Source organism: Schistocerca piceifrons, chromosome 2 (assembly GCF_021461385.2).
Source record: "Schistocerca piceifrons isolate TAMUIC-IGC-003096 chromosome 2, iqSchPice1.1, whole genome shotgun sequence".
Lineage (NCBI taxonomy): Eukaryota > Metazoa > Arthropoda > Insecta > Orthoptera > Acrididae > Schistocerca > Schistocerca piceifrons.
The window spans coordinates 992,052,575-992,068,837 of NC_060139.1; the positions used below are offsets into that span (position 1 = coordinate 992,052,575).

Consider the following 16,263-nt stretch of genomic DNA (forward strand, 5'->3'; position numbering starts at 1 on the left):
GTTCCCATCAGGGCTCCTATATACACAGATGATTATTAATTTTAATGCAGAGAGTTCAACTGCGGATACTTCAAAAATTTTCTCTTGGCATGCAGCTGGCAGTGGACAGTCTGTTTTAAGAGTTTATACTCATGAGGTTATCTCGTTATTTTAGAAGTCTGAGGTTTGTTAATACTTTATTAATTTTTTTATTTTAAACAGATTATCAACATCTTGTCATTGCAGCTAACATATGCACTGGAAGAGTGTTCACATTATCTCTGATTTGAGTGATTTTTCACTGCTTAACACAGTTTTAAAAATGAAAGACACAGTTTGTGCATGTTGTTGTTGTTGTTCTTGTGGTCTTCAGTCCTGAGACTGGTTTGATGCAGCTCTCCATGCTACTCTATCCTGTGCAAGCTTTTTCATCTCCCAGTACCTACTGCAACCTACATCCTTCTGAATCTGCTTAGTGTATTCATCTCTTGGTCTCCCCCTACGATTTTTACCCTCCACGCTGCCCTCCAATACTAAATTGGTGATCCCTTGATGCCTCAGAACATGTCCTACCAACCGATCCCTTCTTCTGGTCAGGTTGTGCCACAAACTTCTCTTCTCCCCAATCCTATTCAATACTTCCTCATTAGTTATGTGATCTACCCATCTAATCTTCAGCATTCTTCTGTAGCACCACATTTCGAAAGCTTCTATTCTCTTCTTGTCCAAACTATTTATCGTCCATGTTTCACTTCCATACATGGCTACACTCCATACGAATACTTTCAGAAATGACTTCCTGACACTTAAATCAATACTGGATGTTAACAAATTTCTCTTCTTCAGAAACGCTTTCCTTGCCATTGCCAGCCTACATTTTATATCCTCTCTACTTCGACCATCATCAGTTATTTTGCTCCCCAAATAGCAAAACTCCTTTACTACTTTAAGTGCCTCATTTCCTAATCTAATTCCCTCAGCATCACCCGACTTAATTAGACTACATTCCATTATCCTTGTTTTGCTTTTGTTGATGTTCATCTTATATCCTCCTTTCAAGACACTGTCCATTCCATTCAACTGCTCTTCCAAGTCCTTTGCTGTCTCTGACAGAATTACAATGTCATCGGCGAACCTCAAAGTTTTTATTTCTTCTCCATGAATTTTAATACCTACTCTGAATTTTTCTTTTGTTTCCTTTACTGCTTGCTCAATATACAGATTGAACAACATCGGGGAGAGGCTACAACCCTGTCTTACTCCCTTCCCAACCACTGCTTCCCTTTCATGTCCCTCGACTCTTATAACTGCCATCTGGTTTCTGTACAAATTGTAAATAGCCTTTCGCTCCCTGTATTTTACCCCTGCCACCTTTAGAATTTGAAAGAGAGTATTCCAGTCAACATTGTCAAAAGCTTTCTCTAAGTCCACAAATGCTAGAAATGTAGGTTTGCCTTTCCTTAATCTTTCTTCTAAGATAAGTCATAAGGTCAGTATTGCCTCACGTGTTCCAGTGTTTCTACGGAATCCAAACTGATCTTCCCCGAGGTTGGCTTCTACTAGTTTTTCCATTCGTCTGTAAAGAATTCGTGTTAGTATTTTGCAGCTGTGACTTATTAAGCTGATAGTTCGGTAATTTTCACATCTGTCAACACCTGCTTTCTTTGGGATTGGAATTATTATATTCTTCTTGAAGTCTGAGGGTATTTCGCCTCTTTCATACATCTTGCTCACCAGATGGTAGAGTTTTGTCAGCACTGGCTCTCCCACGGCCGTCAGTAGTTCCAATGGAATATTGTCTACTCCGGGGGCCTTGTTTCGACTCAGGTCTTTCAGTGCTCTGTCAAACTCTTCACGCAGTATCATATCTCCCATTTCATCTTCATCTACATCCTCTTCCATTTCCATAATATTGTCCTCAAGTACATCACCCTTGTATAGACCCTCTATATACTCCTTCCACCTTTCTGCTTTCCCTTCTTTGCTTAGAACTGGGTTTCCATCTGAGCTCTTGATATTCATACAAGTGGTTCTCTTCTCTCCAAAAGTCTCTTTAATTTTCCTGTAGGCGGTATCTATCTTACCCCTAGTGAGATAGGCCTCTACATCCTTACATTTGTCCTCTAGCCATCCCTGCTTAGCCATTTTGCACTTCCTGTCGATCTCATTTTTGAGACGTTTGTATTCCTTTTCGCCTGTTTCACTTACTGCATTTTTATATTTTCTCCTTTCATCAATTAAATTCAATATTTCTTCTGTTACCCAAGGATTTCTACAAGCCCTCGTCTTTTTACCTACTTGATCCTCTGCTGCCTTCACTACTTCATCCCTCAAAGCTACCCATTCTTCTTCTACTGTATCTATTTCCACCTTTCCTGTCAATTGCTCCCTTATGCTCTCCCTGAATCTCTGTACAACCTCTGGTTCTTTTAGTTTATCCAGGTCCCATCTCCTTAAATTCCCACCTTTTTGCAGTTTCTTCAGTTTTAATCTACAGGTCATAATCAATAGATTGTGGTCAGAGTCCACATCTGCCCCTGGAAATGTCTTACAATTTAAAACCTGGTTCCTAAATCTCTGTCTTACCATTATATAATCTATCTGATACCTTTTAGTATCTCCAGGGTTCTTCCATGTATACAACCTTCTTTCATGATTCTTAAACCAAGTGTTAGTTATGATTATGTTGTGCTCTGTGCAAAATTCGACCAGGCGGCTTCCTCTTTCATTTCTGTCCCCCAATCCATATTCACCTACTATGTTTCCGTCTCTCCCTTTTCCTACACTCGAATTCCAGTCACCCATGACTATTAAATTTTCGTCTCCCTTCACAATCTGAATAATTTCTTTTATTTCATCATACATTTCTTCAATTTCTTCGTCATCTGCAGAGCTAGTTGGCATATAAACTTGTAGTACTGTAGTAGGCGTGGGCTTCGTGCATATCCACCTGATTTTTAAAGTTTTCTTGAGACACATAGCACAAATACTGATTATTGCTGGGCCTCATAGTTCCACATAACAGACAAATGTTCATGTCTACATTTGGTATTACATTGCAACATGAAGACAAAACTCATATACTATATTGAATGTCATATAAAAAAAATTGTCTGATAGAATCTTCTACATTTGTCTTGATCAATAGATCACCTTTGAACTGTGTAGATTTCAGTACATCTCCATAAGTTGGTACATTTTATTTGTTTATTGCCATTTATTCTCATTCATTCTCAATCAGTTAAATCTTATAATTAGTATTTTGGAACAGATGCCCATATTCGGTACACCTGCTAATAAGTAACTCAAAGAGCTAATGGCAAAGCTAAATCCGAAAGTTAAAAGTACTGAAAGTGGTACGTAAGAAGTCAAATGCTCCAAACAGAGCTAAATCAGAGAAAGCAAACACGTGGACTAGCACTCAACTAAGATCCATTCTTGTGTGTGCACTACATAAATCAAGGAAAAATACATTCATGACTCATCCACATTCATAGATGCATGATATACTTAAAGTAAATATATATTTACCCCAATATAACCTATGTAGAAAAAAATCAGAAAATCATATTTACATTAAAAAATCTATTCTAAGTGTGTAAAAAAAAATTAGTGAACCAACTCTCAGTATTGAAACTTCAAGGCTTTAAATTCTTTAATTGTTCCCTTGTGGGAACTTAGATTTGTTCGGAAATCGAAATTACAGTTCAACGTATCCTTGTCATATATGACCTGAAATAAACCCTTATAAAGTAAGACACATGAGTAAAAGAATTTACAATAAAACGACTCTATAACTACTATTTATATATTTTATAGTGGTACTTGTGCACTGAATATATTTTGTTACTTGCAATTAATGAACTGTGGTTCTTATTGCAAATATTTCTTAAGGTCCCTATGACAATAGAGTCCCTTTATATTTTCAGTATTGACTTCTTGCAGTAAATAGCAACCATTAGGAGGAATTGAAACAATTTTGAATGGCTCTGCATATAGTAGATGCCACTTTTTATTTTTCTTCTTAATCAGCCATAGCTTAAGGTGCATTCTAAGCAGTACTAGCTGTCCCTCTCATTACCTCATTCTGCTTTGTCCAAGAGACCAAATACGAAGCTTTACAAATAGGTGTTGTGCGGATACACTTTCATATCATAAATATAACCTTTTATGACACCTGGGTGATCTATGAATACTTTTACATAGTTAGACAATGGATTTACTAATTGCCTAGCTTGGATTCTGTCAATACAAGAACCTTCCATCACTTTCTTCTTAACCATGGCAGAGATGTCACTCACGTTGTTGTGAACATCATCCTTTTGGTCAGTATGCCACTCTTTCGGGTGATCATACTCTAATATCAGCAATTTCTGTTCACTGACCGCTATATTTACAGGTCTACTTGGCTGAAGGCCTGCCTCGATTTCCCATTTTAGCTGTAAGTTATCTTTCACCCCTGGTACTTCAGTTCTCAGACTCCTTGGGCAAGATTTAGTATTGCTTCTCTATCCCAGAGAAATTCAAACCCCAAAATTATTGGTACAGACAGGTTTTTCATAACTAGGAACATGCACTTGAGGCTATTATTTCCAAAGGAAAGCTCTAACTGCATTTGGAATTTCAGTGTCTGTGACTTCTTTCCCAAAGCTCCTGTAACTTTAAATTTGCTCACTGGCAGAACCAGTAATTGCTTGACTTGCATAACCCTCTTGAAAAATTGCCCACTTATCCCTGAAATATTTGTGCCAGTGTCAAGGAGTACTGAGGTAATAATTCAGTTTATGGACAATTTAACTGTTGCTTGTATATATTGTGCTGTTTCATTATTGGACACGGTATCTTCTTGATATAATTCGCCCTCTAATTTTATTCCGTCCTGGTATCTCATCATATTAATTCTGTCAGGAATAGACCTATTGCCTTCACTTCATAGTCCGGTCTCCTGACGAAGGCCTACAGGAACCAAATCTATTTTGTCAGATTCTTTGTTGCTTGTTTCTTGTCGAGTGATATTTCTACTATTCTCATATTCTCAGTATTATTAGATGGAGGTGGTCTGTTTGGATCCCATGGCTGTGAAAATGGACTGTTTGGTACAGGTACAATCTGCATATAATTTACATGCTGCCCTTGGTTTGCAAAATTGTAGTGGGGGTGGCAATGACTCAGCCCTGGCTGTTGCCAGTACTGATTGTCATTATGCATATTTTTCGGTCTATCCTTGTATGGACTTTCTGATTTGTTATTGTTGCTCTTTTTTTTATTATATTGATTGTTATTATTTGTATTCTCATTCAAGTACTGCCTCTAATTATCATTCACATGTTGATAATCTCAGTTTCCCTGGTAATTATGGTTACTGGGATTGTCCTGTTTCTGGTAATAATTATCTTTTCCATTGTAATTGTTATTATCATTAAATTTATTTTTATTCTTCATCAGACTATTTTGCCTCTAGTACCGTTGTTCCCATTCCAAGAGCTTTTTCCTTTGGAATAGCTGGTATTAGAATTTCCTGTATTTGAACTTTCTTGTACATCTTCCTGGACCAGGTCTAGTGAGCCTATTACGGACAGAAATTCTTTAAGGTCAGTGTCCATAACATTGAACAGTTTTTCCCTTATGTTGATCAGTAGCCTTGCTTTTAATACACTCAGTAGATCTCAGGTAGTGATTGTCTCATCCCTATACCAAGCAATATTGAAGTATTTTTATAAATATTTTCGTAGAGACCCAGTCTTCAGATTATACACTTCTGAATTGTAAACAATTTTTCTAAGTCTTCCTTGTATCAAGGTTGACTAGAACTGATCAAGAAATGCCCTCTCAAAATCACTGAACGTTTGGAAAGTCTCGGCAGCATTTAATGCCCAAAGCTAAGCATCCCCTGCAATATGTGATACCACGAATTGTATCTTCTCCTCTTCTATCCAAGATTTCAGAAGGGCACTTCTGAACTTATGTGTAAATACGACTGGATGTATATTATTTTTTCTCTCTCCACTGAAAATCTGAATCTGATTATGTTTACTGAGACATTCCTCATGCATCAATGTACTCAGATGCATTGATTGGCTCTCATTAGAAGCTGGTGTCCTCATTTTGTTACAGGTACAGTCTGCTTCTAGTTTTGAATTTCTTGTATGCACCAGTGGCTGTGGTAATAAAGGTTGGCTATCATAGCTTGACTTATCATAAATTGCAACAGGGGTTGCTGGCAAACTTTGTGTATTACTCTGTTTTATAACATGACCAATGTGCAAAAGTTGTGGCCTATTTTGCAGTGCCACACTAGCAGTCAGCAAATTTTCAAGTTTAGTTCCCCTGTCAGGACCAGATTCTTCATTACTGAATTCTGACATTACCCCTGAGTTTCAGTTGTCGAGATTAAAAACTCTGGCTAGCTCTGTTTGTACTTGTTTCTTTACTTAGGTTTGTATTTTATCTTCATTTCATCTATGGCAGTTGTCAGCATTTTAAAACTAGTTTCTAAGTTACTGATTTCAGTCTGCATATCATATACTTTGGTGGGAATGTTTGCTAATGGTTGGATTGTGTGTCTAATTGCATTTATCTCTGCATTAAAGTGTGCTGACAATGCATTATCCCTGTTGATTATCAGTTGGTTAATATTTTGAGCAATTTATTTGTCCCACTGGATACTAAGAATTTTCTTTCTCTTTCCTGTTCTTTTAATTCACGTTGCTCTGCTTTTAATGCCTTCGCTTCTAAACGCTGCTGCTCTTTAAGAGCTTCTTCTTCCCTACATTGCTTTTCTTTTAAAGTCTTTGTCTCTAAACGTTGTTGCTTCTTCTTCCCTACCTTGCTTTCCTATCGTTTCTAATTTTTGAAGTGACATGGCTAATATAGTACCATCTGGCAGTGGCATAACTTGAGCATTGATATTTTAAAGCTTTCACCGGAGTGTCACTCAACACTGGCAACTCCTCATTTTCAATATCATTTGACATGTCCGGTAAAATAATATTATCATCAACATTCAAGCTATCTAGCTCCTGCACTGAAGTGTGCGGAATATGGCTCACTTGAGCATGTGACTTTAAATCTGTATCAGCCTGCTCATTCATTTTAGCCTTCTTCTTAGGCCTAGTCATTTTTATCAGCAAATATCTCATGCTATAAAGCAATTACAATAAATTCAGATCCCCAAAAACATTCTCTAACTAACAAAAGGAACAATCATTACAACTAAATGTGTGTTTGTTTACACAACAATTCACTAGAGACAAGAAAATATTTGAAAATGCTTCTCACAGCCAGAATATGATACTGTACTCCATATGGCTGGAGTGATTTTGGCTGAAGTGCTGCAAAATACTGTAGCGCACAAACAGATGTCAGTTGCATGCTTGTGATATATGTGTACCTGTTCCTACCTTTAGCTGACAGGCGATGCTATCGGTGGTACAGCACCGCACGCTGCTTACAAATTTCCAGGTGTCAGTTTGATATTTACAGCAGTATCTTGTATGCTCAGTTGGTACATGAAAAACCAAACAAAACAAGCATTAATACTTTACAGTAGCAATCTATACACAAAAAGGAATACACTAATTACTATGATTATGATTACAGTATTTGTACTCAAGCACAACGTGACCAGGCACCAATGTAATGTGTAATGGGATTCTATTTAACATTGTTGTGGTGTTGTATACATGTTATTGTAAAAGTATGAAAATGTAGCAGCAAGAATAATAGTATTATTTGAAAGAAATAAGTAATCTCTGATAATTCTTATTTATGTGCTGTTGAGCCCGACTGTAATGAGTTTCAATAATTCTTTATTTGACATTAAAATATATGCAGCAAATAATTAATATATCATTCCACAACCCCTACCCATAACAACACTGGTGTCACAAATATTTTTATTTAAAGTCACTGATAAATTATTTTGAGAAAAATTAATCTTATGCACCAGCCATAAAATTATTTCATTTATGTAAAGACTAAGATTGTTCTGCTGAATATTATTTTCACTGTTGGAATAGAAGAATAATAAATTCCTGTGGGTTCTTGTCCTTGGAGTTCAAATATTGTAATAATTATTGAAAGAATTAGTGTCTGATTATTTCTGCAGTCTGAAATTGCCACTCCATACACTCACGTAACAGCGGCAGGCAAAGCACTGTCTGGACTGCTGCAGACACAAAACTCAGCTTATCTTCAATCTCATCCGCTTCATACATCATAGGGAAGAAGAACAGAAGAAGGAAAAATTCCACAGACAATACAAAGCCAATACATTCTTTTAGTAGTATTATCTTTTGATACATGATTATTTTTTGTAGGAAACTGGTTATAAAATAATAAAACATATTTTTGTTATTTCACAGTATAATAATAAGTATTTTCTCAGTTCTCACATATAGGCTCAAAGGTCATTTCTGGAAAAACATTCGTTAACTCATAAGTCTCAAGCACTGTCCCATACACTGGTGACACAAAATATTGGTGCTGACATTACAATGTCCATGTTCAGTCTGTCTATCTTCTATAGCCTTGCCTTTTTGACCAGCATATAGTCAATGCACAAGTGCTTTTATCAGCTTAACTGCTGCATAACATATCAGTTTTATGCTTGCTGTTGACTACAGCTATGGCACCTCTTTCCTAAAATGAGGTTTTATAGTTTCAAGATTTGGGGTATTTAGCTGATTTTTGAATCATTTTCCTAAGGATTTGGAAGTACACCAGTTGATTTTGGTGGTGGGGATAATTGCAGAGGGGACTGATTTGTTGAATCATTTTCCTATGCATGTGGTAGTACACCAGTTGACTTTAGTGAAGGGTATAACTGTAGATGGGACAAAAAAAGTATGGTAAGATATTTCTTCTTTGTTTCTTGTTTGAACATTATCAACAAAGTCAGGCTTATAGCCCTTGGCAGATGAAATAAATTTAGTTGTTTGTAGTCCTATTTGGAAATCCTCTTTTGAAATTGGTATGTATGTCAGACGATACACAATAGAATGGAAGGCAGCATGTTTGTGTGTTACTGGATGTTGTGAACAAGAAGATATTATAGTGTTTGTTACTGTATGTTTCCTGTAAATTTTGCTACAATGTCTACCTGTATTGGTCTCTGTGTTAAGATCCAAAAAGTTTCTGAATTTGTCACCAAGTTCTATGGTGAAGTGAATGTTTTTGTGTTGTGAGTTTACACATTCCAAAAATGTGTTCAGCTGTCTGACATGCCAGTCTACAGTCACTTGCATTGACTAACAACACAAGTAGTGATCAACTTATCTGACTTTCCTCACATAGTTTTTTTTTCTAATATGGACTTTGCTACACACTAGTGTCTCTTGTGGCACTAGTTAGTTGTTTCCTAATCATGGCTCCCAAAGAGGCGAACTGATTTGAAATAAAACAAAACACAGTATGCTAGTTTTTCAACCTTAAATATGAATTTGTTCTCCCATGAAGTTACAGAAAAAGCAATAAATGAAAAAAAATATTCACTATGATTCATAAGCATACTTAGAGAAAATCAATGGTGTTTTTCCTTGTATCATGAGAAAAATAAAATTAATGTTTGCTGCTTACAGGTACACATGCACCAAGGGTTTCCTTCATGATGGAATCTAAATTACACTGTACAATCGTAATTAAGTTTCACATGTGCATGACTTGTAGATGATTTACATGTTTACTTGAGTAGAATTAGAAGATGAAAATTTGTGTTTCAGAGAATCTAGGAAAAGAGTTTGTTGAACCTCCGCCTTTTGATCTGACGTCATCTTACTGTGATTCACACTGCTGCATACCATTAATATTTATCTTAACACCGGGAGCAGATCCTACTGCTGTTCTACTTAAGTTTGCAGATGATCAGGTTTGTTGATTTTTAAGTTTAGAGTTCTATTGTTTTTTTCCCACTTGTTGTCAAATGTTACTGTGGAATTTGGGAGCATTCAGAAATGATTTAATCAGATTATTTGGTACAGTAATATAGTCTGGAAGAATACAAATGAAATATCTTCAATTTCCAAATCACATTAGAACAGAAAGTTGTCTCACTCTATGTATAAGCACTATTAAAACTACCCATGTCTCTGTAGTGGGTAATAACAAAGATACAAAACACACAACTTTCTACAATTTGTTGTGCTTAAAAAGGAATGTAGTTATTGACGTGCAGTAAACAGTTTGTTGGACAAATACAGAGCTGCATTATTTAGATAGAGTGACAGTTTGTAGAACAATTCCTGACAAACCAGTCAGAAGGTAGTTAAAATTATTTAATTTCCTGCAAGAATTTTGCCAAAATATAGTACATTGTCAAAGGCAGCCACATCAAAGACTCTCATGTAGCTGGTGTTGCTTGTCCATTCTGTGCCCTGCTACTGCTGGAGCATTCTTCAAAGATTTTCGCTATGACAAAATATGATGCAGAGCTTATTTGGTAACTGTTTTCTGATTGATGAGATATCACCAGCTCTTTGATGACAGAGCCAAGAATCCGTAGGGGCAATACAACTCCATCTCTTCAAAACCAAGCAAGAGCTGTATGTGGATGTTGCACTCTTCCACTGCTTATATGTCTGTCAGGCAAAGGTAAATGCTTCTGCCAAAGTCTGATCAGTGCTGCAATATGTGATGTTGCATTGACTGATGCACTGCTTGATACACGTGGATGTAATATTGGAAATGCCAGGTGTCTATATTCCTACATATAAATCTACATCTATATGCTGCAAACCATCATGAAGTGCATGGCAGAGGGTATGTTCCATCGTTCCAGTCATTAGAGATACTTCCTGTTCCATTCACATGTGAAGCACAGGGAGAATGATTGTTTGAATGCTTCCGTGCTTGCAGTAATTATTCTAATCTTATCCTCGTAATCTCTATGTGAGTGATACTTAGAGTTTTGTAGTCAGTGCTGTTTTTCTGGGGAAATGCTGGGGAATGTATACCCCTAAACGTTTTCATCGACAAAGTAATTTTTTTACGATGGAAGAGTGCCAAAGATTTATTTCACGGAAGTACATTTTTTATTTCATTTTTTCATGTTGGTAACTGCAATACGAATGATACCAGTGCAGTTTTTGGTGGGAAAAGTGAAGTCATTGACTGTTTCAAGCATTTCAAAGCTGTGATGATGGGAAGAAGAAAAACAGTTGTTATCTTAATGAAATAGAATTTCCCACAGATTTTGGTTTGGCATTGTGCTAACCATGGGCTCGTGTTATCAGTTAATAATATAATAAAAAGAGACTTCCCATCTCATGTGAATCACTTTCTTAGACTAGCTATATTCACTGAGCCACCAGTCACCGAGAGTTAAAGCAACGTGCAGAGCTACTTGAAATTGAAATTCTGAAGATAGGCAGAATCTTGGGCACCAGATGCATAGCATTAAGCTTCAGAAGTGTGTCAGCAATGTGGAAAAACTTTAAAGCTTTGGTTGCTCACTTCACAGCTGCAAAAGGTGATCAAAGCAGGGACTCAACTGACAGAGGTATGTAAGGTGGTTTATTGAAGTACATTACCAAAGTTGACTTCATTCTCGACTTGGCTCTAACGTGTGATGCCCTTCAAGAATTATCAGAATTAAGTCTTGAGCTACAGTCAAGAGATGTCACACTGTATTCTGCCCAACAGAAGATCAGAAATCAGCTGTTGGTGTTTGAAGAAAGAAAACTGAACTGTGGTCCTCATTGCTGTGAAGCTCTCAAAGTAGTCCAAGAGCTGAGCTTCAGAGGAATTCCACTGGAAAAGAGGGCAACTATCGGACATCTTGAGCCCAGCATATTTTATGATTGTCTGAAACAGCGGATGGAAAATCGTCCTCTGCATACAGAGGATATTGCTATCTCTGAATGTGCGAAAGTTTTGGACTCGTCAAATTGGCCTGAGAATCCTGGAATAACATATGTTGAAATAAATATCAAAACTTTATGTTGTCGTTTTGCTCTTTCAGAGAGTGAAATATGTAGAGGATTTCTGGAGTATTTGATGGGGAAGAAAATTGCAGCATCCATCCTTCCTCTTCAGAATGCACTGAAATGTGTTCCTATATCAACGAGTGAATGTGAACATGGGTTTTCCCAAATGAATCTGATTGTCTTGCCAACAAGAGCTTCATTTCATCTTACCACAGTCAGCAATCTGATGTTCATAAAGTTGGTTGGTCCTCCACTGCTGTTGTTCCAGCCCATGGACTATGTACCCTCTTGGTTCATGAAAGGCAGACATCTTGCTACTGATAGCAAGAGTAAAGTAAGAAGGTGTGAAGACTACAGCAGCCATGAACTAAAGTCAGTTTGGAAACTGTTGTAATGCTATTAATGTAAGTTACACTGTAGTTATATAGTTAAATAAATTTTCAGCTGTATTGGGTCAGTGGAAGCACGGGATACCACCCATCATGTATGCCATTTTGGGAGCCAAACAAGGTCACAAAAGATTTTTGTAGTGCAGTTTCTATTGTTGTTGATGATAGGTGTGGATGGTTTTTGTTGTACTGTGTTCTTTAGTGGTGTTTTATAGGTTAAAATATGTGTTTGGTAATATTTGCTTGTATTGTTCTGTATGTCAGAGGGTTGATTGGACTCACCTGTTTCATTTGAGGTGTACTATAGGTCAATAGAAGTGTACAATACCATTTTCTTTTATTGTGCAGGGATTGATGGGAATTGCATGCTTCATTTTAGGTGATGTAAACTGAAGTGATCAATACCACATTCTCTTGTATGTTTGGGTGTTTCTCAGTATTGCCTGCTTCCTTTGAACTGTTTCATTTGAGGTGTATTATAGGTCAATAGAAGTGTACAATACCATTTTCTTTTATTGTGCAGGGATTGATGGGAATTGCATGCTTCATTTGAGGTGATGTAAACTGAGGTGATCAATACCACATTCTCCTGTACATTTGGGTGTTTCTCAGCATTGCCTGCTTCCTTGGAACTGTAGTAAAGTCAACTGAATAGTCCGATACCTTTTTTTTTTTTTCAACATGTTGATGATGTCATGGCTAAAAGCAGACGGATGGTATCACATGCTTCAGTTATAAGTAATTTACACTGCATTATATCCAATGTCGGAGTACCCTCTAACTTTTTTTTAGAAAAAAAGCACTGGTTGTAGTATATACCTAGAATTATTATTTGAAGCCATTTTGTGAAACTTTATTAATCGACTTCCTCAGAATAGTTTACATCTATCTTAAAGTGTCTTCCAGTTCAGTTCCTTCAATATCTCTGTGATATCCTCCCACAGATCAACAAACCTACAAACTTTTGTGCTGCCATTCTCTGTATATGTTCAAAATCCCCTATTACTCCTATTTTGTATAGGTCCCACACACTTGAGCAGAATTCTAGAATCAGTCACACAGGTGATTTGTATGCAAACTCCTTTGTAGAGTGACTGCACTTTCCCAGTATTCTACGAATAAACCAAAGTCTAGCAGCTCCTTTCCCTGTAAGTGATCCTATGTGATCATTTCATTTCGTATCCCTGCAAAGTGTTACACCCAGGTATTTGTATCAGTTGACTGATTCCAACAGTAATTCATTGATATTATAGTCATAGGATACCACATTTTTGCATTTTATGAAGTGTACCATTTTACATTTCTGAACACCTAAAACAAGTTTCCAATCTTTGCACCACTTCGAAATGTCATCAAGATCTCACCGAATGTTTATGCAGCTTCTTTTAAACATGATCTCAACATAGATAACTGCATCATCTGCAAAAAGTCGTAGGTTTCTATTAATATTCTCAACAAGATCATTAATATACAACATCAACAGCGAGGGTCCCAACACACTTCCCTGGGGCACACCTAAAGTTACTTCTACATATGACAATGACTCTACTTCCAAGATAACATGCTGCGTCCTCCGTACCAAAGAGTCCTAAATTCAGTCACTATTTCACTTGATCCCCCATATGATTGTTTTCGGCAATAAGTGCAGGTGTGATACTGGGTCAAATGCTTTTCATATTAAGAAATACTGCATCTTCCTGCTTTAATCCAAAGCTTCCAGTATGTCATTCTGGAAAAGTGCATGTTGAGTTTCATATGGTTGACGTTTTCAGAACACATGGTGGTTGGCACTGAGGAGATTATTCTGTTCAAGATACCTCATTGTGTTTGAGCTCAGAATATGTTCTGAGATTCTATGACAGATTTATGTGTAGGGCACTGGATGGTAATCTTTTCACTCACTTCTACTACTCTTCTTGTAGATAGGAATGACCTGTGTTTTCTTCCAAGAACTGGCCACAGATTTTTGTTTGAGGGATCTACAATAGATTATAGTTAGAAGAGAGGCTAACTCACCCACAAATTCAGTATAGAATCTGATAGGGACTCCATCAGGCACTGAAACTTTATTCAGTTTTAACTATTTCAGGTGTTTCTCAACACCATTGACACCAGTACTTACTTCATTCATCTTTTTAGTTGTATGAGGATTAAACTGGGGCAATTCTTCTGGTTTACCTTTGTAAAAACATTTGAAAATGGAGTTAAGCATTTCAGCTTTTGCTTTGCTACACTTAATTTCAGTTCTTGTCTCATTTACTAGGGACTGGACACTAACTTTAATGCCACTAACAGCCTTTGGGTTTTGTGAAATATCATTTGACAATATTCTGCTATGGTAGTCATGGAAGGCATCAAGCATTGCTCTCTTGACAGCCACACACATTTCATTCAGCAACTCTCTATCTATAGCCCCATGCTTTGCTGTACTACTATTATGCAGTACTCTCTGTCCCTTTTGAGGTTTCTTTACAGTGACTGTATAGTACGGATGCTCCCTCCCATTATAAACTGTTTTACTGGATAATATCGATCCAGTGCATGTTCGACAAATCGTTTATACTTGAGCCATATTTCCTCTAAATAATCCTGCCCTGTGCTGAAAGTTTCAAGCTCCTCATTGAGATATGATACTACAGACTTTTTTAATCTTATTTACTGCCCATATAAATCTTTCTGCTTCTGCTAGTTGTCCTCTGTACTTTGGTAACCGTTGATGCCGCAACCATGTCATTGTCACTGAAATCAGTTTTGATGTGGACATCTTCAAAGAGGGAATGTCTGTTTGTTGTTCTTAGATCCATATATTTTCAAGTTTTCAGAGAAGGTATTTAGTAATGTTTCACAAGATGTCTTATAATGCCCACCACTAACCCAATTAACTGTTGGATGTTTAAAGCACCCATCAATGGTTACAGTGTGATGGGGGAACTTACTTGTAAGTTTTCGCTTGCATCAGGAGATGAGTTATACATTTACAAGAAGAAACTGCCTTCTGAGTTACAGCATCTGTGGGAAACTTTCTGCAAGAATGGCTACAGGGAGACACAAACAAGGCATACCCTCCAGCAGAAGAGAAGAAGAATGAAGACAAGCTAGAAGAAAAAAAAAAACCTTACATTTGCCATTTCTTCCAAATACAGAGTTTTCCCCAGCCAAGATTTCCAGGATGATGGAGAAACACAACATAAAATCTTTTTACCCAACATACAAAATTAAGGACTTGCTCAGCTCAGTCAAAGACCAACTAGGACTAAAGACACCTGGGATTTAAATTATCAGGTGCAAGAGTGACATGCAGTACATCAACCAGACATGGCACTGCAGTGCATATTGCTGTAAGGGACATTTATGGTATGCTCACCTTGGCCAGACTGACAAGTACATAGTGGCAGAGTACAGCTTCACTTAAGAACACAAGTTTGCTTTTGAATAGTCAAAGGTGCTGTGCAACAACTCTGCAGGGGATTCACTGACAACAAGGGCTGCTTTCCAGACAGACTGAAATATGCTGAAGTCTGTCCAATCTACAAAAACGGAAAACAAGAAGATTTAGTAAATTTCCACCCAGTGTCTATACTCCCAGTTTTCTCTAAAATAGTTGAACGAATAGTACGTAATCAATTAGAAAAGTACAATAAGGAAGGTAATATTATTCTCAATAACCAGTATAGGTTTAGGAAGGGACAAAACACTTTACAAACTGTGAATGAACTAATCTCTAAAGTAAATAAATGCCTCGACAACAAACAAAGTATATCTGGTATTTTTTGTGACCTCTCAAAGGCATTTGACCCAGTAAACCATAAGCTACTGCTCCAAAAATTGGGTACCTATGGTCTCCATGGAAAATTTGTAAGATGGTTTTCATCTTATCTCAAAAACAGATACCAAAAGGTGGTGATACGTCAAAAGGGAGAGAAAACTTGCTGTAGCTGGAAAGAAATTCAAGCAGGCGTGCCCCAGGACTTGAT

General features: G+C 37.1%; 1 protein-coding gene across 1 annotated transcript in view; it reads left to right on the forward strand.

Annotated features, from left to right (window-relative positions):
- The window catches only part of LOC124776746 (dynein axonemal heavy chain 7-like), an 881,127-nt gene that overhangs the window by 680,120 nt on the left and 184,744 nt on the right, over nucleotides 1–16,263 (forward strand). The window contains 2 exon segments of the mRNA XM_047251871.1: nucleotides 9,699–9,844; nucleotide 10,734. Of these exon segments, the coding sequence (XP_047107827.1) occupies nucleotides 9,699–9,844; nucleotide 10,734 (147 nt within the window).